The sequence below is a fragment of the Manis javanica genome, chromosome 10 (assembly GCF_040802235.1).
Source record: "Manis javanica isolate MJ-LG chromosome 10, MJ_LKY, whole genome shotgun sequence".
Classification (NCBI taxonomy): Eukaryota; Metazoa; Chordata; class Mammalia; order Pholidota; family Manidae; genus Manis; species Manis javanica.
The window spans coordinates 61,587,759-61,611,560 of record NC_133165.1 but is presented as its reverse complement, the minus strand read 5'-3'; the positions used below and the strand labels follow the sequence as shown (position 1 = coordinate 61,611,560).

The window sequence follows — 23,802 nt, the reverse complement described above, 5'->3', positions numbered from 1 at the left end:
GTGCCTGAGACCAGCACCTGAGGACGGAAGAAATCGCGCGTTTTTCCCCTTTTTTTTCTCTCTTTTTGCCAAGTGCTTTTTGGAAGCCTTGAAGGGACAGGGACCCCGGTGCTAGGGAGGCAGGGCGGCAGGACTGGTGAGCGGGTGCGTGGGACCAGTGCCTGAGGACAAAGAATATTGAGCGTTCCTTCCCTGCGGGACCGGTGGGTGGGTGCTTTTTGGAAGCCTTGAAAGGACAGGGACCCTGGTGCTAGGGAGACAGGGCAGCAGGACCAGTGCGCGGGTGCCTGGGACCGGCACCTGAGGAAAAAAAAAAAAAAATCGCGTGTTTTTTCTTTTTTTTTTCCTTTCTGTTCCCTCTCTCATTGTTGCTGTTGTTGTTTTGGTTTGGAGAGTGCTTTTTGGAAATCTTAAAGGGGCAGGACAGGTCACTTAGACCAGAAGCAGGGAATCTGGGGATCTCTGGGCACTCTAACCCCCTGGGCAGCAGGGAGCACAGAGGCCCCTTACGGAGATAAATAGTCTCCTGGCTGCTCCCCCTCTAACGGGGCTCCACCATTTTGGAGGAACAGCCCCAGCCAGGCCAAGCCCACAGCAACAGTGGAGATAAACCCCAAAGCAACTGGGCAGGAAGCAGAAGCCCTGTCTGCGCACAGCTGCCCAGCACAAGCCACTAGAGGTCGCTATTCTCCCAGGAAAAGGCTACAAACCAACAAGAAGGGAAGCTCTTCCAGCGGTCACTTGTACCAGCTCTGCAGACTATCTCTATCACCATGAAAAGGCAAAACTACAGGCAGACAAAGATCACAGAGACAACACCTGAGAAGGAGACAGACCTAACTAGTCCTCCTGAAAAAGAATTCAAAATAAAAATCATGAACATGCTGACAGAGATGCAGAAAAAAATGCAAGAGCAATGGGATGAGATGCAGAGAAAAATGCAAGAGCAGTGGGATGAGATGCAGAGAAAAATGCAAGAGCAGTGGGATGAAGTCCGGAAGGAGATCACAGATGTCAGGAAAGAGATCACAGAAGTGAAACAATCCCTGGAAGGATTTATAAGCAGAATGGATAAGATGCAAGAGGCCATTGAAGGAATAGAAGCCAGAGAACAGGAACGTATAGAAGCTGACATAGAGAGAGATAAAAGGATCTCCAGGAATGAAACAACACTAAGAGAAATATGTGACCAATACAAAAGGAAAAACATTCGTATTATAGGGATACCAGAAGAGGAAGAAAGAGGAAAAGGGATAGAAAGGGTCTTTGAAGAAATAATTGCTGAAAACTTCCCCAAACTGGCGGAGGAAATAATCGAACAGACCATGGAATTATACAGAACCCCCAACAGAAAGGATCCAAGGAGGACAACACCAAGACACATAATAATTAAAATGGCAAGGATCAAGGACAAGGAAAGAGTTTTAAAGGCAGCTAGAGAGAAAAAGGTCACCTATAAAGGAAAACCAATCAGGCTAACATCAGACTTCTCAACAGAAACCCTACAGGCCAGAAGAGAATGGCATGATATACTTAATGCAATGAAACAGAAGGGCCTTGAACCAAGGATACTGTATCCAGCACGACTATCATTTAAATATGATGGTGGGATCAAACAATTCCCAGACAAGCAAAAGCTGAGGGAATTTGCTTCCCACAAACCACCTCTACAGGGCATCCTACAGGGACTGCTCTAGATGGGAGCACCCCTAAAAAGAGCACAGAACACAACACACAACATATGAAGAAGGGAGGAGGAGGAATAAGAAGGGAGAGAAGAAAAGACTCTCCAGACAGTGTATATAACAGCTCAATAAGCGAGCTAAGTTAGGCAGTAAGATACTAAAGAAGCTAACCTTGAACCTTTGGTAACCACGAATCTAAAGCCTGCAATGGCAATAAGTACATATCTTTCAATAGTCACCCTAAATGTAAATGGACTTAATGCACCAATCAAAAGACATAGAGTAATAGAATGGATAAAAAAGCAAGACCCATCTATATGCTGCTTACAAGAAACTCACCTTAAACCCAAAGATAAGCATAGACTAAAAGTCAAGGGATGGAAAAACATATTTCAGGCAAACAACAGTGAGAAGAAAGCAGGGGTTGCAGTACTAATATCAGACAAAATAGACTTCAAAACAAAGAAAGTAACAAGAGATAAAGAAGGCCACTACATAATGATAAAGGGCTTAGTCCAACAAGAGGATATAACCATTCTAAATATATATGCACCCAATACAGGAGCACCAGCATATGTGAAGCAAATACTAACAGAACTAAAGAGGGAAATAGACTGCAATGCATTCATTGTAGGAGACTTCAACACACCACTCACCCCAAAGGATAGATCCACCGGGCAGAAAATAAGTAAAGACACACAGGCACTGAACAACACACTAGAACAGATGGACCTAATAGACATCTATAGAACTTTACATCCAAAAGCAACAGGATATACATTCTTCTCAAGTGCACATGGAACATTCTCTAGAATAGACCACATACTAGCTCACAAAAAGAGCCTCAGTAAATTCCACAATATTGAAATTCTACCAACCAATTTTTCAGACCACAAAGGTATGAAAGTAGAAATAAATTCTACAAAGAAAACAAAAAGGCTCACAAACACATGGAGGCTTAACAACATGCTACTAAATAATCAATGGATCAATGAACAAATCAAAATAGAGATCAAGGAATATATAGAAACAAATGACAACAACAACACTAAGCCCCAACTTCTGTGGGATGCAGCGAAAGCAGTCTTAAGAGGAAAGTATATAGCAATCCAGGCACACTTGAAGAAGGAAGAACAATCCCAAATGAATAGTCTAACATCACAATTATTAAAACTGGAAAAAGAAGAACAAATGAGGCCTAAAGTCAGCAGAAGGAGGGACATAATAAAGATCAGAGAAGAAATAAACAAAATTGAGAAGAATAAAACAATAGCAAAAATCAACGAAACCAAGAGCTGGTTCTTTGAGAAAATAAACAAAATAGATAAGCCTCTAGCCCAACTTATTAAGAGAAAAAGAGAGTCAACACAAATCAACATAATCAGAAATGAGAATGGAAAAATCACGACAGACTCCACAGAAATACAAAGAATTATTAAAGACTACTATGAAAACCTATATGCCAACAAGCTGGAAAACCTAGAAGAAATGGACAACTTCCTAGAAAAATACAACCTCCCAAGACTGACCAAGGAAGAAACACAAAAGTTAAACAAACCAATTACAAGCAAAGAAATTGAAACAGTAATCAAAAAACTACCCAAGAACAAAACCCCGGGGCCGGACGGATTTACCTCAGAATTTTATCAGACACACAGAGAAGACATAATACCCATTCTCCTTAAAGTGTTCCACAAAATAGAAGAAGAGGGAATACTCCCAAACTCATTCTATGAAGCCAACATCACCCTAATACCAAAACCAGGCAAAGACCCCACCAAAAAAGAAAATTACAGACCAATATCCCTGATGAATGTAGATGCAAAAATACTCAATAAAATATTAGCAAACAGAATTCAACAGTATATCAAAAGGATCATACACCATGACCAAGTGGGGTTCATCCCAGGGATGCAAGGATGGTACAACATTCGAAAATCCATCAACATCATCCACCACATCAACAAAAAGAAAGACAAAAACCACATGATCATCTCCATAGATGCTGAAAAAGCATTTGACAAAATTCAACATCCATTCATGATAAAAACTCTCAGCAAAATGGGAATAGAGGGCAAGTACCTCAACATAATAAAGGCCATATATGATAAACCCACAGCCAGCATTATACTGAACAGCGAGAAGCTGAAAGCATTTCCACTGAGATCGGGAACCAGACAGGGATGCCCACTCTCCCCACTGTTATTTAACATAGTACTGGAGGTCCTAGCCACGGCAATCAGACAAAACAAAGAAATACAAGGAATCCAGATTGGTAAAGAAGAAGTTAAACTGTCACTATTTGCAGATGATATGATACTGTACATAAAAAACCCTAAAGACTCCACTCCAAAACTACTAGAACTGATATCGGAATACAGCAAAGTTGCAGGATACAAAATCAACACACAGAAATCTGTAGCTTTCCTATACACTAACAACGAATCAATAGAAAGAGAAATCAGGAAAACAATTCCATTCACCATTGCATCAAAAAGAATAAAATACCTAGGAATAAACCTAACCAAGGAAGTGAAAGACTTATACTCTGAAAACTACAAGTCACTCTTAAGAGAAATTAAAGGGGACACTAATAAATGGAAACTCATCCCATGCTCATGGCTAGGAAGAATTAATATCGTCAAAATGGCCATCCTGCCAAAAGCAATATACAAATTTGATGCAATCCCTCTCAAATTACCAGCAACATTCTTCAATGAATTGGAACAAATAATTCAAAAATTCATATGGAAACACCAAAGACCCCGAATAGCCAAAGCAATCCTGAAAAAGAAGAATAAAGTAGGGGGGATCTCACTCCCCAACTTCAAGCTCTACTACAAAGCCATAGTAATCAAGACAATTTGGTACTGGCACAAGAACAGAGCCACAGACCAGTGGAACAGATTAGAGACCCCAGAAATTAACCCAAACATATATGGTCAATTAATATTTGATAAAGGAGCCATGGACATACAATGGCAAAATGACAGTCTCTTCAACAGATGGTGCTGGCAAAACTGGACAGCTACATGTAGGAGAATGAAACTGGACCATTGTCTAACCCCATATACAAAGGTAAACTCAAAATGGATCAAAGACCTGAATGTAAGTCACGAAACCATTAAACTCTTGGAAAAAAACATAGGCAAAAACCTCTTAGACATAAACATGAGTGATCTCTTCTTGAACATATCTCTCCGGGCAAGGAAAACAACAGCAAAAATGAGCAAGTGGGACTACATTAAGCTGAAAAGCTTCTGTACAGCGAAAGACACCATCAATAGAACAAAAAGGAACCCTACAGTATGGGAGAATATATTTGAAAATGACAGATCTGATAAAGGCTTGACGTCCAGAATATATAAAGAGCTCACACGCCTCAACAAACAAAAAACAAATAACCCAATTAAAAAATGGGCAGAGGAACTGAACAGACAGTTCTCCAAAAAAGAAATACAGATGGCCAAGAGACACATGAAAAGATGCTCCACATCGCTAATTATCAGAGAAATGCAAATTAAAACTACAATGAGGTATCACCTCACACCAGTAAGGATAGCTGCCATCCAAAAGACAAACAACAACAAATGTTGGCGAGGCTGTGGAGAAAGGGGAACCCTCCTACACTGCTGGTGGGAATGTAAATTAGTTCAACCATTGTGGAAAGCAGTATGGAGGTGCATCAAAATGCTCAAAACAGACCTACCATTTGACCCAGGAATTCCACTCCTAGGAATTTACCCTAAGAACGCAGCAATCAAGTTTGAGAAAGACAGATGCACTCCTATGTTTATCGCAGCACTATTTACAATAGCCAAGAATTGGAAGCAACCTAAATGTCCATCTGTAGATGAATGGATAAAGAAGATGTGGTACATATACACAATGGAATACTACTCAGCCATAAGAAGTGGAAAAATCCAACCATTTGCAGCAACATGGATGGAGCTGGAGAGTATTATGCTCAGTGAAATAAGCCAAGCGGAGAAAGAGAAATACCAAATGATTTCACTCATCTGAGGAGTATAGGAACAAAGGAAAAACTGAAGGAACAAAACAGCAGCAGAATTACAGAACCCAAAAATGGACTAACAGGTACCAAAGGGAAAGGAAGTGGGGAGGGGGGGTGGGGAGGGGGGGGGGGGGGGGAAGAAGAGGGGGGATATTAAGATTAGCATGCATGGGGGGGAGGGAGAAAGGGGAGGGTGGGCTGCACAACACAGAGAGGACAAGTAGTGACTCTACAACATTTTGCTAAGCTGATGGACAGTAACCGTAATGTGGTTGTTAGTGGGGACCTGATATAGGGGAGAGCATAGTAAACATAGTATTCTTCAGGTAAGTGTAGATTAAAAATTTAAAAAAAAAAAAAAAGAAAGAAAGAAAGAAAAGGGGGATTACTCCTTAACAGGATAAAACTATTGGTAAATCAAAGATCAACGCATGCTTTAAATATCCTTAATGTTGATCACTTAAAGGGTGTCAGATGATCAGCTATGGAGGTACTCTTTTCTGATAATATTCCTTTCTCTTAATTAAAAAAAAAAAAAAAAGCAGTTACTGTGTGCTGACCTCCAATGAGTTCTGCACAGTGGTATAGAGGGCATGTCAAAGTGTGGGCAAAGGGTCTGTTTGTTTCTACGCAGAAGATCAAGGCCTAGCTTGGATACCCAGAAAATGAACTAAGATACGATATGAGGAGGAGCTTCCGGCATCAGCACTCTCTGGAGGACTCGTGCCGGGGGATGATCATCAAAAAGCCTCCACAGGGATCCGGACGATGCTGCGGTTGTGGCTGCATCCAGCCCACCATCTCCTGGACTTGCCATGAGAAGGAGGAGGGAGATGTCTAGGCTGGCATGTGCATACAGTGAGACAACGAATTTGACCGGATCTGTCTGTTGGAACTCAACCAGGAGTTGGGAGGGGTGCAAGTTGTAGCACCCCAAAATCTCATGACTATAGACTATCTATGGTTAAAAGAACATATGGGATGTGAACAGATCCCAGAAATGGGCTGCTTTAATTTGTCTGATGGTTCAAGTACAGTTGGACAATATCCATCATATCATAGATAAATTTTCACAAATGCCTAGGGTGCCTAAATGGTTTTCTTGGCTTCACTGGAGATGGCTGGTAATTATAGATTTGCTTTGTTTATGTCACCGTATTCCTATTATGTCAATATGTGTGTGCAAATTAGTTAGTAGTTTAAAACCTATACATACTTAAGGTACTATACAAGAAGATATGTCAAAGAAATAATCAATCCTCCCAAGTTTCCTTCATATGCTACATCTATAGCTTTTCTTCTTCCTTCCTAATTACAAACTTTAAATAGAATTCGTGCCTCATATCGAATTTACCGAGTATCATAATTCCTCCAGGTGGTAAAGATACCTCGAGACAGGTGCTGGGCATAGAAGCCACAGGGCATAAATCTGCAAAGAAGTAAAAAGCTAACCTTTGCAAACAATATGGCTTCTCTCTCACTTACCAACTTTACATTTCCCTGTATGGCCCCGGAAGATGACTGGTTAGCCAGAGACGGGTAAGATTCCTCAAGGGAGGAACAACCTAAGACAGGCACAGTCGCAGGGGGGCCATCAGGTGAGAATTTGGGGATCAACAGAGGTGAGGCTCAGAACCTCACCCCCCCTGTTTTGAGAGAAATCTTCTGCATCCGTGGATGTTTTGCTGCCCTTGTCTAGCCTGGATTAATACTTAGTCCATAGGCACACACCTGATCATCTGATCATCTACATTTGCCTTCTTACAGCACTAAACTATGTTTTCTACCTTTATCTTGCATCTACCTACCACTTCAGCATTTTATTAAAAATAAAAATAATAATAATAATAGGAGAAATGTGGGATCAACATATAAATCAAGTACAAAAATCAAATGAATATTCATATTTGACCTGATGGTTTATAGGTCATATTGCATGATCAAAACTGAAAGTTTCTGTGATGACTGCCCTTGTACTGTTCACCATGTAAGAATTTATTCACTCTGTAAGAATTCGTTCACCATGTAAGAACTTGTTCGTTATGCTTCAGAAGATTGGAGACTGACGAGAATTAGGCTTGAGATGGATTAATGAGTGTACATTGAGCATTGACCCCCCTATACTGAATTTTATTGTTGTTAACAACCATTTGATCAATAAATATGAGAGATGCCCTCTCAAAAAAAAAAAAAAAAAAAAAAAAAAAAAACAAATCAGAAATTGTTATTAAATGTTAACATGAGACATGAAATGATCTCTCCCCAAAGAAACCTTCTAAAACAGCTGGAGAGTATGTATCAAGTGACAAGTTTAACTTTTGCAATTCTTTATACATGGTATATCCATAAACTATATGTAAAAACTTCAGAATGCAAAGTGTTAGACATTTTCATATACTATAGTGCCAAATTCCGAAGAGCGAGATATAAACCCGAGTCGGATCCTGACAAAGGTCAAAATACAGGACAGGGCATCAGAACTTGGAGGGAAAGTGAAAGGAAAGGAGCGACACATAGCAGCAATTCACCGGAGAGTTCCGCTTTATTAGGGAAAGGTCCTGGGTTATATAGGAGGGGGCATGAATTGATTGAGGTGTCACTTCTACGGGGCTGGTGGCTGTTGGCTAGATGCTGGGATTGGGAGGGGGGTGAGAGGTGATTGGGCTTCAGGTGGCGCCGGCGGGAACTGAGGACCCTGAAGAGAAGCCGGAAGTTTGCCATCTTACTGGTGGGGACCCTTCATTCCCCCCTTTCTCCTCTATGGGTTTGAGGACGTTGCTTTCTCTCTGGCTGCTTCCTGGTGAACAGGGGCAGAGAAGGGAGTGAGGGCTTGAGGATTGGGAGGAAAGGGTTGATAGGACTCCCCGCAGTAAGGACGAGTAGATGTGGACTTCTTCAGGTTTGGAAATTAATGAAGGTTCCCTGTAACCATAGGTTGGCCAAGAGGATATGGGTGTCAGGAGCCAGGCGTCTGCGGCTATTGTTTCCAGGAACAGTTTCCAGTGGAGAGAGGGGTCCATCTCAGCGTGTGGTGAGGAGGTCACGTGAGGGTGAGGGATCTTCTGTGGCCAGAAGCTGGTAGTTCATGAGTAAAAGCTGGTTGAAAGCTTGATTAGAGATTTTTCCGACTTGGGATTTGATGAACTTTATTATACAGGGTAAGAAGAGACAGGCGAGAAGAATGATTATTATGGGGCCTGCAATGGGCCAGAGCCAGGTGAGGAGGAGGTTTGTTAGTATTGACGAGAATGGGTTGGAATTGGAAGCAGAGTGGAGACTGAAGGCAAGGTCGGTGAGTTTGGTAATGTCAGTTTCTACAATGCCGGATTTGTTGATGTAATAGCAGCACTCTTCCCAGAGGAAGACGCAGGTGCCGCCCTTCTTGGCTGTAAGCAGATCTAGGGCCCGCCGGTTTTGAAGGGTGACTAGCTAGTGAAGTGACCTGTCTTTGGAGAGAGGCTAGAGAATCAGCAGTGGATGTCAGGGCTCCCTCAAGTTTGGCGTTGAGATCTCTAACTGCCTATAGAGAGTGACCCAAGGCTTCTCCCGAAAACCCTGCCCCAATGGCTAAGGTGGTCCAAGAGATACTGACCATGATGGGAAGGAAAGCAGCCCTTTCTGTGCGCGAGGGCAAGGGAGGTTGGAGCTCAAGGAATTCTGCCATGCTGTAAAGTGTTAACTGTGGGATTAGTGTGACGAGAATGCAGGGTGTATCAGAGTTGAGAGGCAGTGAGTTGAAAAGACTGCCATTACACTAAAAGAAGTGTCCCGGTTGCATAAAAGTCTTAGAGCCGGAGGTAGGGGTGTAGATAGAGAGGCAGTGAAGTGCGCTGGAGGGGGCTGGAGTTGGGCTTACACAGTGGTGGATGGTGAGATTATCTGCGTATTCTGGTTCCCATAGGGGTATGTCTGCCAGGGGGCAGAGGGGTTGTCTTTCTGCATGGAAGGAGTAGTTGGAAATATTAAGGGGCATGGCGGCCAGCAGTGGGCGCTGTAGTGATGCGCACAAGAAACAATTGGCTGTGTTAAGGGTGTGGTTGAGAAAGATGGTGGTGTCCTGAATGAGCTGTAATGAAGAGTAGGAGAAATGGGAAGAGGGGTGGGGATAAGAAGATGAAGAGGCACTATCAAGAGTTTGGATAATGACTTTTTCGGAATGTCTGCTATCTGATGCAACTTGAGAGATCTGGGAATGAGAGGGAACATACTTTCGAGAGATATGAAGGGTACTGTGGAGGGTCGAGGACCCCCCCGTAGTAAACTGAGGCTGTGACTCTGGCAGCCCATCGAGAGTCCCAGGGATCTGGGATTGATAAGGAGAATGAGCCGTTGGGATATTTCATGAAACGGTTGGAGGAGTAATACTGTGGGTACTGGAAGTTACCTATGTAGTGAATTGTGCAAGACTAGTAGGGACATCTCCTGTAGGTATCTGGCCATCGCCTGCAATAGGCTTGTTTTTGGTCATAGAGGAAGCAGAGGTAGGGAGAATAAGGGTAGCTGCTAGTGAACACTTCAGTGGACGGAGGAAAGTGGAGGTATAAAGGCTCAGAGCAGCTTTTCAGAGGGCAGTCTGGTGTGGCAATGAGGGCAGTAACTTTTGTTTGATGCTGTGTGTAAGTCTGTCTGATCAGGAGGCTGGGGTGGCGGGGAAGACAATAGGAATGAGGAAAAAAGCAAGAGAGCAGTAAAGGAGGAAAAAGTCATGATTCGGGTATGGATGGCAAAGGGGGTGAACAGGATTTTGGAGGAAAGAGGACAGTAAGGTCAGGAGTCTGGAGGGAGGGAGAGTCTGTAAACTTTTGTAGGTTAAGAGATCTTTTAGGTGATGGGACAGAATGGTAAGGGGAGCTCTGAATGTCAGTTTATGAGCTTCTTTCTGCCAGAGCTGTCTAGTGGCTAATGCTCGTAGGCAGGGGGCCCATCCCCGAACTGTGGGGTCTAATTGCTTGGAGATATAAGCTACTGGGGCAAAGGATGAGCCATAATATTGGCCTAGGACTCTTAAAGCTTGACTGGACCTCTCATGAATGTATAATGAGAAGGGCTTCGACAAATCAGGAAGATGGAGAGCTGGGGCTTCTACAAGGGCTTGACGGAGCTTAATGAAGGAGTGTCGGGGTGAGGAGGATAATGGTTTTTTAGGGGGGCTCTTGCTGAGGTTGTATAGGGGTCTTGCCAACAGGGTACAGGGAGAAGTTAGGGATCTATGTTCTAAAATATCTAGCTAGGCTTAGAAAGGGCCTAGAAAGGAAAGGATTTTTGTCTTGGTTTTGGGAATGGGCAGGTCAGAGAGGAGCCATTTTCTGTCTAAGGTAATGGACTTTCTTTGTTGAGATAGAAGGAATCTGAGGTAAGTGATAGGAGGGGAAGAGATTTGAGCTTTGACGGGGGATACTCGGTAACTTCTGGAAGCTAGAAGGTTAAGTAGGGAGGCAGTGTCAAGTTGAGACTGTTCCCACGAGAGACTGCAGAGTAGAAGATTGTCTATGTATTATAATAAGGTGGACTCGGAGTGATCATGATGAAACTGTTTGAGGTCTTGAGCTAGGACCTGTCTAAAAATATGGGGACTATCTCGGAAGCTTTGTGGCAAAACTGACCAAGTGAGTTGTTTAGAATGTCTTGTGTATGGGTCCGTCCAGGTGAAGATGAAAAAATCTTGGGAGCAGGGGTCTAGAGGGATAGAAAAATGGGTCTTTGAGATCTAGGACTGAGAAGTGGGATGCTGAGGCTGTATGGATTTGGAACTAAGGGATGGATAGGGACAATGGCTATGTTGATGAGGCGAAGGTCTTGGACAAGGCAGCAAGATCCATTGGTTTTTTTAACAGCTAATATGGGGGTATGTCTTTGAGATCTAGGACTGAGAAGTGGGATGCTGAGGCTGTATGGATTTGGAACTAAGGGATGGATAGGGACAATGGCTATGTTGATGAGGCGAAGGTCTTGGACAAGGCGGAAAGATCCGTTGGTTTTTTTAACAGCTAATATGGGGGTATTAAATGGGGAGTGAGTGGGTCTGCTTGAATGATGGGTTGGAGGCCTATGAGGGCTGAAGTGGTTAGGGGGTATTGGGCCTGACAGATATACTGAGAGGGGTCACATAATTTGATAGAGGCAGGGGGACATAGGGCCACGGAGGGGCTTGTAATGTCCCAAACTTTGGGATTTACAGGGTGTATGAGGGCAGAACCGGAGCTTTCATTGGGTAGAGGGGGGTCGTCGGCTATGAGGGCCATCAGAAAGGGAGTACTGGGGGCTGTGGGAGTGGATATAGTTATGGAAACGTGGAGGAGGGAAAGGATGTCTCGTCCTAGTAAAGGGATGGGACACTGGGGCATAACCAGGAAGGAGTGGGAGAAAGGTATGGGATTGTCTTGGATTGTGCATAAAAGGGTGGGTGGGGGGTTTAATGGGAAAATCTGTTTACCTCCTACTCTGACTATAGGAGTAATGGCTGGCGTGGTAGGGCCCCGGTATTCTCACAAGACTGAGAAGGTGGCTCCTGTATCTAGGAGGAAGGAGATGGGGTGACTGTCTACTGTTAGAGTAACCCTGGGCTCCTGTTTGGTGATGGAAATGGTCGGGCGAGAAGCCCCCGGGCCCCATCAATCTTCTTCTGCCAGCCCCACTACGGCGGGCTTAAGATGGGGGTTGTTCGTCCAGTCTCCCCTTCGGGTGGTTGGGCAATCAGACCCCCAGTGGCCCTTTTTGTGGCATCTGGGGCATGGGGTGGTAGGAGATCTGGGGGAGGGGCATGCCCTTGACCAATGTCCCTCTTTTCTGCACTTGAAACAAGCTCTTGTGGGGGCTTGTTTGTAGAGGGGTGCCCAGGTTGTGGTTTTATCAGCTGCGCCAACATCTGGAAATTGGCCTGATCAGCCTTTTGTTTACGGCATTCTTTCTCCTCCTCCCGCTTATGGAAGACTTTAAAGGCCACTGTTAGGATCTCAGTCTGTGGGGTAGCGGGGCCCTGTTCTAACTTTTTGAGTTTAGCTTTAATGTCGGGGTAGCCTTGAGCTAGGAAGTATGTCATAAGGACATGTCTTCTTTCAGGTGTTTCTGGGTCCAGGCTGGTATACTGTAATAGGGCTTGAGTGAGTCTGTCTAAGAACTCGGAGGGGATTTCATCTCTCTTTTGAATTATGTCTTGGAGCTTTTGAAAATTGACTACTTTACAAGCTGCCCTTTTTCAGACCTGCTATTAAGCAGGAGGCAAAAATATCTCGAGAGCAGAGACTCATGGCGGTGTTATAATCTCAGTGTGGGTCTTGTTCGGGGACAGCAGTGGGGCCAGGGGGATAGGTGGGGTCAGTCCTGTGGGTTTCAGTAGCCTGCATTTGGGCGAAGTCCTAAACTCGTCTACGCTCTTCAGGGAGGAGAGTATTGGCCAGGAGCATGAAAATGTCATGATGTGTGAGGCTGTAAGACTGGAGGGTGTATTGAAACTCCCTGATATATGTCATGGGATCAGTGGAAAAGGAACTTAGGCGTTTCTCTAGTTGGGCTAAATCTCTTAAGGAGAAAGGGATGTGAATGCGCACGCTGCCTTTGGATCTTGCTACCTCCCGGAGGGGGGCGATAATTTTGGGAGGCTCTCGGGACTGAGTCTGAGGGGGACTGAAGGGTTCTGGCTCAGTCTGTGGGGGAGGACGCGGTCTAGCCATGCCTAGTTGAGCAGGTCCTGAAGTGCAGAAGGGGGGCAAAGAAAATAAAGAAAGATAGAATCGGACCCACATGTCGCCAGCTAGCAGCCCAGCTGCTTACTTCTGCCGCTCTAGTTGGGCTTGAACTCATGACTCTGAATTAAGAGTCCCATGCTCTACTGAGCTACAGCAGGGCTCCAGTTAATTGCTTATGGAATGCGTTGTTTTCTATTCCTGCCACATCGGCAAGTGGGGGAAGGGCATAGCTAGAAGCAGGGGTGGTGTTTCTACACATCTTCAAGGTCTCCCTATTTTCAGAGTGAGGAGTCTTGGCAAGATATGTTTTTGTGGACAGATAACTTCTAAGGACTGCACCGGTTGTTCTCTAGCTTGTGCTTTCCCATGCTGTGTTCAGACATGGGGGGAGGTGCTTTCCCATTCTTTCTACAAACATGTGAGAAGACAAAGGTGGTCCCTAACAGGGGAGAAACAGGTGATGAGGGCAAAGACGGAGGAGGCCCCTGGGACTTAGTTAAAGGGGGGCTGAAAGGCTCAGGCTTAATCTGCAGGGAATGAAGGTGAGGAGGTGAGATGGGGGAGGAGATGGTTGGGGAGGAAGGGAGAATGGCTGTTGTAGGAGAAGAAGGGGAAGGGAGTGAACGGGAGGCTTCTGCGGGGGCGGCGGCTTGCAGGCTAGGAGAATTTGGGAGGGGGTGGGGAGAGGAGGAGGCGGAAAGCTTCGATATAGGGAATCTCCTTCCATTTTTTCAGGCGCTGGCAGTAGTTAAACAGATCGCGAGTGATGTTAGGATCAAGAGTTCCCCCTGCAGGCCATTGGTTTTTATTGTCTAGGGGGTATGTCGGCCAATCTTGGGAGCAATATTTACGGAGAAGTTTTGGTTTTATATCAGGCATCAGGGAGAGGGTAGCCAGATGCTTAAGCAGGCATTCAAGAGGTGAACTTTCAGGGAGGGATGAGGAGGCTCCCATGGCTAAAGGACAGAGAAGGAGACAAACAGGGGAAGACGAACGGAGATCCTCGGACTGGAAGCAGACCACAAGGAGACAAAGGGCGTCCCTGATGATCCTTGGTGGTCTGCGGAAACTCGTATACGAGTCGGAATTTCTTGGAAAGTGTGGGTCGTCACCCAGACTTCCCTAAGAAGGCAGAGTGCCGGAGTCTCGAGGTACCTAGCGCTAGGCGTTTTCGGCGGACGGAACAGAAGGAGGAGGGGGGGAAAAGGGAGCGTTCTCATCCACAAAGGAGTCACCTCGTTTATGGCTGTTGGAGGGGGGTGCCTGAGAGTCAGCCGCAGCCGTGAAGGCCTGAGGCGGGGATTTATGACTGTCAGAGGAGGGGCCTGAGCGTCCGCCGCAGCTGTAAAGGCTTGAGGCGGGGATTTATGGCTGTTTGGGGAGGGGCCTGAGGGTCCGCCGCAGCTGTGAAGGCCTGAGGTGGGGAGAGTTCCCTCCTCATCCCCGAGCGTCAGGGCCTTGCCGGACGATCACAGTCAATGGCACTGCGATAGCTCGGGGAAGAGTGGCTCACTCCGGGGGGAAAACTTACCTAAAGGCCAGAGAGGAGTGGTGAGTGTGATGAGCCAGCACCGGAAAAAGAGGACGAGGGCAAGCTGCTGCTGGTGTCGGGGGAAGACGGGGCCCAGTTGGGGTGTCCCGTCTCCCGGGTTTCGGCACCAATGAAAGGAAAGGAGCGACACATAGCAGCAATTCACCGGAGAGTTCCGCTTTATTAGGGAAAGGTGCTGGGTTATATAGGAGGGGGCATGAATTGATTGAGGTGTCACTTCTACGGGGCTGGTGGCTGTTGGCTAGGTGCTGGGATTGGGAGGGGGGCGAGAGGTGATTGGGCTTCAGGTGGCACCGGCGGGAACTGAGGACCCCCGAAGAGAAGCCGGAAGTTTGCCATCTTACTGGTGGGGACCCTTCAGAAAGCCCCCTGGCCTTCTGAAGGCACTGCGTGTTTAGAGAAGGCTTTGTTTCAATACGGACACAGCTGTCTGAACTCCCAGCTGCAGTCCCCGGAATCCCTGGCATTTTGCGACACCGCCTTCGAAGTTTAGGGCAGTGTTTCGGAGATGCGCGCGCCTGTCAGCCTCGTGGTGGGGCGTGAGCACGCTGAGAGATTCGGGAGAAGGCTGAGGCATTCGTACCCGCTCCAACCCCGCGCCCAGGGCTGGCCGTGAAGAGCTAGAGGGCGAAAGGCCACCCCGAGCCCGGACCGGAGGGCAGGGTCGGCGGCCTCGTGGCTGCTCGGCCGTCCCCGCGCGGGGTCCTACCTCGGCCGCGTCTCTCCCGCGCCGGGGCCGCCCCCTTCCTGAGGCCCCGCAAAGACCCGGCCGGCGCCAGGCAGCGGCGCCCGAAGAAGACGTGGTAGGCGGCGTAGAGGGAGAATAGGCAGTACAGGGCGATGAGAAACGAGCAGAGCCGCTGCCGCGTCAGCCGCATTCCACTCAGGCTTCCCGTCAGGCCGCCGCCCCCAGGGAGCAGGGCCGAAGGCGGTCGCTCCGCCTCCGGGCGAAGGCGGCGTTCGGTGCAGGTCCAGGGCCTTACGGAGGGAGTCGCCAGACCCCGCCCAGCCGTGCGCAAAGCCCCGCCAGGCCCTGCCCTCCACCGCCCGGGCGTCTCTTCCGCCTCCCCGGCCCCGGCCCCGCCCACTCTCACTCAGCTCAGGCTCCGCCTCCCACCCTGCCCCCTTAGGTGTAGCTGAGAACCCGCTAGTCCCCCACTCTGGAATTGGGCGTAGGACGGCTGCACCTTCCTCGCGTGGCTCCCTTACCTCTGCAGTGTACCCACGGTCCTTTTCAACAGTGCCTTCCCTACCATGTACATAAAGACTGCCTTTATTTGACCGCAAAGAAAAAAAGCCAAAAGCCAAAAAACAGCATCCATCCTGGTCCATGAAGGCCAGGTGAAGGAACCAACCACACCAATTTTGTTCAACACGTAGTCCCCAGCCCTTAGCATAGGGCCTGCTGCAATGACAGATGAATGAATACAAATGCCTGTTAACAAAGTTAAGTGGTGGTAGTGTCACAAGATTGACTAATGCCACTAAATGGTACACTTAGAATGGCAAACTTTGTTATATATATCTTATCGCAATAAAAATATTTAAAAACTAAGTTTTATCACTGTAATGTGACTTGAATGCACACAGGCATGCAGTCTTTTGTCTAATAGAGGCTGTAAAAATGAATGGTTTCCATTAATTTGCTATGTCAGGCCTTGTGAAGTTGGGCTACAATCTCTTGTCAGTTTTGTCCAGTTTTACTGTTCAACTTGTTAGGCAGTCTTGGTCGCCAGAGAGTTTATAGGAGACAAGTGTGGAGCGGGCTTTTAGCGCCTCCGACTGTTGTGTCCTGACTGGTTCAACTTTTTACCCTGATGCAGAGTCATCTTAATGTTGCTCGGAAAAGTTTCCATCCCCTCCACTAGCAGAAATTTACTCTTTTGGAATTTTATGCTCTTGGGGGTCAGATCTCTGTTTTCCACCGTGACATCTAGATAATTTGATAAGGAAAATTTTATGACTGTAAGGAAATTTTGGTCCAGAGAGGTGAGTTGACTGCCAAAATCACGTACTTTCTTAGTGGCTGAGCTAGATTATAATCTCTGCTCTCAGTTCTGTGTTCTTGCCATCATAGTGACTGTGTATCTCATCTCCTCTATATTTGTTTTGTATTTTGCTTAGCAATATCAGATTCTAATAGCAAACAGCTTGAGTTTAACCATATATTTTAATTATCCAGTTTCCAAGTTGACTCTGAATAATGTTTAGTTATTCCTCCAAATTAAATCCATTATCAAAGGAAGAAACTGGGCAGCAGTTGAGGATATAAAGGCAAGGTAGTAAAGGTAGTACAATTTCTGAAGGCAGTTCCAAAACATTAAAAAGTATTTTGAGCACAAATGATGGAGTATTTATATAACTAGGCAAAACTTTCTTACTCAAAACTTTTACCATCTGAAGGGTAGAAAGTTCTTTTGCCTACAGATTCCTACTTTTAGTCTTTTCTCCTAGGAAAATATGTCTTCTTAACAAGTCTCCTCTGTGGCTATTCTTTTTAGCCTGCTGTAGCTTTAGCATATTACCTATATAGCCTAAAGTCAAGTTACTTGATGTCTTTTATCCTCCGTTTCCTGTAAGGTGGGGTTAACAGTAATGCCTATCTTGCAGTTTTGGGTTTTGTTATTTGAAGAAATTAATTTATTCTATTGCTCCTACTCACTTCCTATGTCCAAAGTATTTCACATTTGGCTTTTGTTGTTAAAAATGTTTAGAGTGATATTTTAAAAAGAAAACAAAATATTTAAAATGGAAATGCACTCATGTATTTGAGGAAGTCACCGTTTAGAAGCAGGTAAGGCACTGTGCAGAGGAACTACCAACTTGGTGCAATAGCGAGGAGTCAAAGAAAACTCCATGGTTTTCTAGCTGAAAGGATGGCGATACTATTAATATAGAAGGAAAAGATGAGATGGAGAGCCATTTTTTAAATTCATTTATTATTTATTTAATTTTTTTTTGAGAGGGCATCTCTCATATTTATTGATCAAATGGTTGTTAACAACAATAAAATTCTGTATAGGGGACTCAATGCACAATCATTAATCAACCCCAAGCCTAATTCTCAACAGTCTCCAATCTTCTGAAGCATAACGAACAAGTTCCTACATGGTGAACAAATTCTTACATAGCGAATAAGTTCTTACATGATGAACAGTACAAGGGCAGTCATCACATGAACTTTCGGTTTTGATCACCCATTATGAACTATAGACAATCACGTCAAATATGATTTCATTTGATTTTTATACTTGATTTATATGTGAATCCCACATTTCTCTATTATTATTATTATTTTTAATAAAATGCTGAAGTGGTAGGTAGATGCAAGATAAAGGTAGAAAACATAGTTTAGTGCTGTAAGAGAGCAAATGTAGATGATCAGGTGTGTGCCTGTAGACTAAGTGTTAATCCAAGCTAGACAAGGGCAATAAAATATCCACAGATGCAGGAGATTTCTCTCAAAACAGGGGGGGGGGGTGAGGTTCTAAGCCTCACCTCTGTTGATCCCCAATTTCTCACCTGATGGTCCCCCTGCGACTGTGCCTGTCTTAGGTTGTTCCTCCCTTGAGGAATCTTACCCGTCTCTGGCTAACCAGTCATCTTCCGGGGCCATACAGGGGAATGTAAAGTTGGTAATTGAGAGAGAGGCAATTTTGTTTGAAAAGGTTAGCTTTTTACTTCTTTGCAGATTTATGCCCTGTGGCTTTTTTGCCCAGCATTTATCTTGAGGTATCTTTACTACTTGGAAGAATTATGATACTCGGTAAATTCTATATGAGGCATGAATTCTATTTAAGGGTTGTAATTAGGAAGGAAGAAGAAAAGCTATAGAAGTAGCAGACGGAAGTAAACATGGGAAGATTGATTATTTCTTTGACATATCTTCTTGTAGAGTAACTTAAGCATGTATAGGTTTTAAACTACTAATTAAATTGTGCACACACATTAACATAATAGGAATATAGTTACATAACCAAGGCAGACCTATAATTACCAGCCATCTCCAGTGAAACCAAGAAAACCAGTTAGGCACCCTAAGCATTTGTGAAAATTTATCTATGATATGATGGATATTGTCCAACTGAACTTGAACAGTCTGAGAGAAATCAGACAAATTAAAACAACCCATTCCTGGGAACTGTTCACATCCCATATGTTCTTTTAACAGTGGATAGTCTGTAGTCGTAAGATTTTGGAGCGCTGCAACTTGCACTTCTCCTAATTCTTGGTTGAGTTCCAACAGTATAGATCCAGTCAAATTTGTTGTTTTACTGTATGCACAGGCCAGCTTAGATATCTCCTTCTTCATTCCAATGGCAAGTCCAGGAACCAGTGGGATGAATGCTGCTACAACTGCAGCAGCGCCTGGATCTTTGTTGAGGTTTTTTGATGATCATCTTCTGGTAAGACTCTTCCAGAGAGTGTTGATGTTGGAAGTTCTTCTTCATATCGTATCTTAGTTCATTTTCTGGGTAGCCAAATTAGGCTTTGATCCTCTGTATAAACACAAACAGACCCTTTGCCTACACTATGAAATGCCCTTTATACCATTGTGTAGAACTCATTGGAGGTCACCACACAGGAACTGCTGTTTTTTTTTTTTTTGTTATCATTAGTCTATACTTACATGAAGAATATTATGTTTGCTAGGCTCTCCCCTATACCAGGTCTCCCCTATAAACCCCTTTACAGTCACTGTCCTTCAGCATAGCAAAATGTTGTAGAATCACTACTTGTCTTCTCTGTGTTGTACAGCCCTTCCCTTTCTCCCACCCCCCCCATTATGTATGCTAATCTGGAGAGCCATTTTTTAGAGGAGGGTGATCTACCTTCCTGTCTTTTTTGCCCTGTAAATTTTAAAGGAAACTCAGAAATTTAGGCAAAAGATGAAATGTTTATATCAGGGATCAGATGAGACTAGGGCAGCCTAGAGTACATTTTCTTCAGTCACTAACTTTTAGTGCTCCACTTCAAAGACAACAGACATTTCATATGTGTTGTAGATGATCATGCATCCCCAGCCTTTCATGGCTCTACAGATTCAGTTCTTAGAGTGTTTCTGGTCCCTAGCATGGAATCTGGCATTTTTTAGTGCTCAGTAAATATTTGCTTGTAGTCTTCTTGTCAGTACCCAAAACAAATTTATGTCAATGCTTATATATTTCTGAGCTGGGTAGATCTATTGAGCACTGAGACTGCCTATATCCACATAGCCTAATTATCACAATGGAGAACTCAGGCTAACTGCAGTAACATGACTTTTCTACTTGTTTTAATAAATTCTTGCTCAGGAGGATAAACTGATAAGTAACTTCATTGTTTAATTTGGGAAATTCCTGCAAACCAGTTAATCTGAACAAACAATTGTTTTTTTTTTTGCTCTGAATACGAGCATTTCCTCCTGGTGGATGGATGGTCTTGGAATATGAGGGCGCAAAGTGATGCAAAAGATTTACTCACAGAAGCTTCTCATTCCTGGGGAAAACAGAACAACTGGTTTTCGCAGCAGTCCATTGAAAAGGCCGTTAAACACACAGGGAGCTGGGGAGGAAGCCAATTTTGGCAGAAGGACTGGGTGACTGACTCATCAGGAGAGCTCTCAGGCTCAATGTTGTGTTCAGGTTGGCATCACTGAGTTGTAATAACGTCATCACCATCATCAGCTGTAGATTCAGCCTTCCATTGCTTTTATTTTATCTTGTACAGTGCATTCTTCTTTGTGAAGAATTATGTGTGTATTTTGTGGCTCATCAAGACTCCTTGTTCCTGCTTCTTTTTCACTTGATGTCAGCTTTTGGCTCCTTTTGTTCCAAATTGCATTTCTGTTAGTGAAGACTTAAAAAAACAAGGAAGACAGAAAGAAATGCCATGGAATTTGGTGACAGTTCCACAACTATACTAAAAACCATTGAGTTGGATGCTTTAAGTAGGTGAATTGTGGGACATATGAATTAAATTTCAATAAAGCTGTTAAAAACAAACAAACCACATGAAACGGTAAAGTCTGGCCAAAGTGCAGAACCAGTCAGCTTAGCACAGTGTTTGTTGCCAATTCAGACAAAAAAAAGTTTGCTGGGTGAGGAAATTAAGCAGCAAGCAGTATATTTTCTGTCCCTGATAATTACCTGGGTTAGCAGGCTACTTACTTCTGGTTCTAAATTTCTAGGAATAATTTGAACTTGGCTCTACAAAGTAAGTACAGAAACCCAACTGAGGACTCAGGAATTTTACTTCTGAGTAGTATTGAACGCTGCAATTGATTCCCCAACATCAATTTTTTGCTGGAAGATTTGTCTCTGGTTCTCAAGCTTGGCTTCAATCAGAGGCCCTATAGTGGGGTATATTTCAAATGTATCGATGCCTAGTTCCTAACCAATGCCTGTTAAATCAGAGTCTAGAGGTGGCTTAGGTGTAAAATTTCTCAGAGTGATTTTAATGTACAACCACCAGTGTAGACCACTGGTTTAAGAGATCACATTTGCACAGGGAGATACCACTTCACATCCATTAGGATGGCTATTACTAAAAACAAACAAAACCGAAATAACAAGTGCTGGAGAGGATGTGGAGAAATTGGAACCCTTGTGTGAAATGCCTAATAATGCTGCTGGTGAGAATGTATAATGGTGCAGCCAATGAGGAAACAATATGTTTTGTATATTTTACCACAGTAAGGAGAGAGATATCTCCTTTTCAAGATTGGGTATGTGACCCATTTCAGGCCAATGACATGGGGGAGATAGCTCCTGGTGGGCTTCAGAGAGAAGTTTCCTGATCCTAGAAGACAGTGGCAGGATGAGATGCACTCCCTGCTTCTCTGGACCTAGCATCTAGGACTCTAGCCATCTGGGAACCAGCCTGAGGATGAAGCCAACATGCAGGGCAGCAGACATAAGTCCTTGAGGTCATTAAGCTCCTGATGCAATGGACTCAAGTCAGTCTTATCTGAGAGTTTATAGTTGTTAGAAACACGACAATAGGCCCCAAATGGAGTTATTTATGCTAAGCCCCACATAACCAAACTGAGGCTTAGTTACAGTTTCAGCTCCCCCAGAAATGCAATCTGAAACCAACCAGTCAGGACCCACCTGGCCAACACTAGTGATATACCTGCCTGATAGACCCCTGCCATCCCCTGAAGGCATAAACCTTGCCACACCAACCCACCTGTTAGTATTGTGACTGCTTTGTTCTTGCTCCCTTCTGCCCATAAAAGTCATTCATTTGGTTTAACTCCCCAGAGTTCCTTTCTATCTGCTCCATTGGATGCTGCCTGGTTCATGAATTGTTGAATAGTGCCAAGTAAGTCTTTAAAATTTGTTCACTTGAATTTTGTTTTTTAACATGGTTATGTAAGATAATACATTTCCTCTGGTTAAATCCAGAATTAAATTTCTGTAACTTGCTTTTGACAGTATCCAGACACTTGTACAAGTACTGTGGGTATAACAGAAATTTGGAAATAACCTAAAAGCCTAAAAGGGAAATGGGTGAATAAAGAATAGGTATAAACATTGATGGAGTTACTCTGTCACAGTTAAGAGACAAACACATGGCGTGAAAAGCAGGTTTTATGTACTATACATCAATTTTAAAACAATATGGTGATTTTCATTCATTTATATGTTGTATATGTGAATGTTTTTAAGTAGATTAGATGGATCACATTTCATACATGATAGCCTTTTGGGGAGGGTAGAATTTGACTGGGATGGGAGTAAAAGAGGCAACATATGTATTAGAATTGTTGTATTTCTGTTCTTAAAACATAGAAGAAGGTGACCAGATGTTAACAATTGACAATAATGGGAATTCTACATAGGTATGTGTTTGTGATTCTTGATACTGTTCTACATTTATAAAATTCTCAAAGTGAAAAGAAGATCCTTTCCCCAGGGCTACCCATGACCCAAACAAATTTAATTAAGGAAGGAAGAAAAAACCTTCAATAAAGACATAGGCATCAAGGCTAAAGTCTGTTTAATTACAAGTCGGCTCTACTTGCTCAGAAAACTTGACTTTTTTGTTGGTATGAGCATTTTAACCTTCTAACTTTTTATTTGGAAATAATTAGAGACTCCCAAAAAACTGCAAAAATATTACAAGAGGTCCCCCATCACCCCACTTTCCCCAATAGTAACATCTTATGTAACTATAATGCACTATCAATACCAGGAAATTGACATTGCCCTGATACAATTAAGTAGACTGTATACCTTACTGTGATTCACATGTTATCCTTTCTTTTATTTTTAATGTCTTTAAGTTACAAAAGCAAGTTGCTCATCAACAGAAGAATGGATAAATAAGAAGTGGTACATTCATACACTGGAATATTATTTGGCCATAAAAAGGAATGAAGCTCTGACTCCTGCTACAGCATGGATGAACTGTGAGAATATGATGCTGGTGAAGGCAGACAGACACAAAAGATTATCTATTGTATGATTCCATTAGTATGAAATTACTAGAATGGGTGAATCCTAGAGATAGAAATGAGATTGGTGGCTATGGGGACAGGGAGGACAGGAGAAAGGGGAGCATGTTCCCATGGGAATGGGAAGCATTCATATAATGATTACGGGTGCTCTTGTGCCATGGTAAAAATGTTTGGGAACTAGATGAAGGTGGTAGCTGCACATTGTGATTACACTAAATACCCTGACTTGTTCACTTTAAAGTGGTTAATTTTATGTTACATAAATTTCACCTCATTAAAAAATTTTTGAAAAAAGAAATTTGCTTATTGTAGGAAAACCCAAATATAACAGTATAAATACAAAGTTGCACTTTCTTCTTCTCCCATCTGCTCTCCTCTCCACATCCAATCCCACTCCACAAATACACCTTCCATTAACTGTT

General features: G+C 43.9%; 1 protein-coding gene across 1 annotated transcript in view; it reads right to left on the bottom strand.

Annotated features, from left to right (window-relative positions):
• The window catches only part of RXYLT1 (ribitol xylosyltransferase 1), a 52,125-nt gene extending 36,158 nt beyond the window's left edge, over nucleotides 1-15,967 (bottom strand). The window contains 1 exon segment of the mRNA XM_073215565.1: nucleotides 15,647-15,967. Coding sequence (XP_073071666.1) covers nucleotides 15,647-15,815 — 169 coding nt within the window. The 5' untranslated portion in view covers nucleotides 15,816-15,967.
• Nucleotides 15,968-23,802: the final 7,835 nt, after the last annotated feature.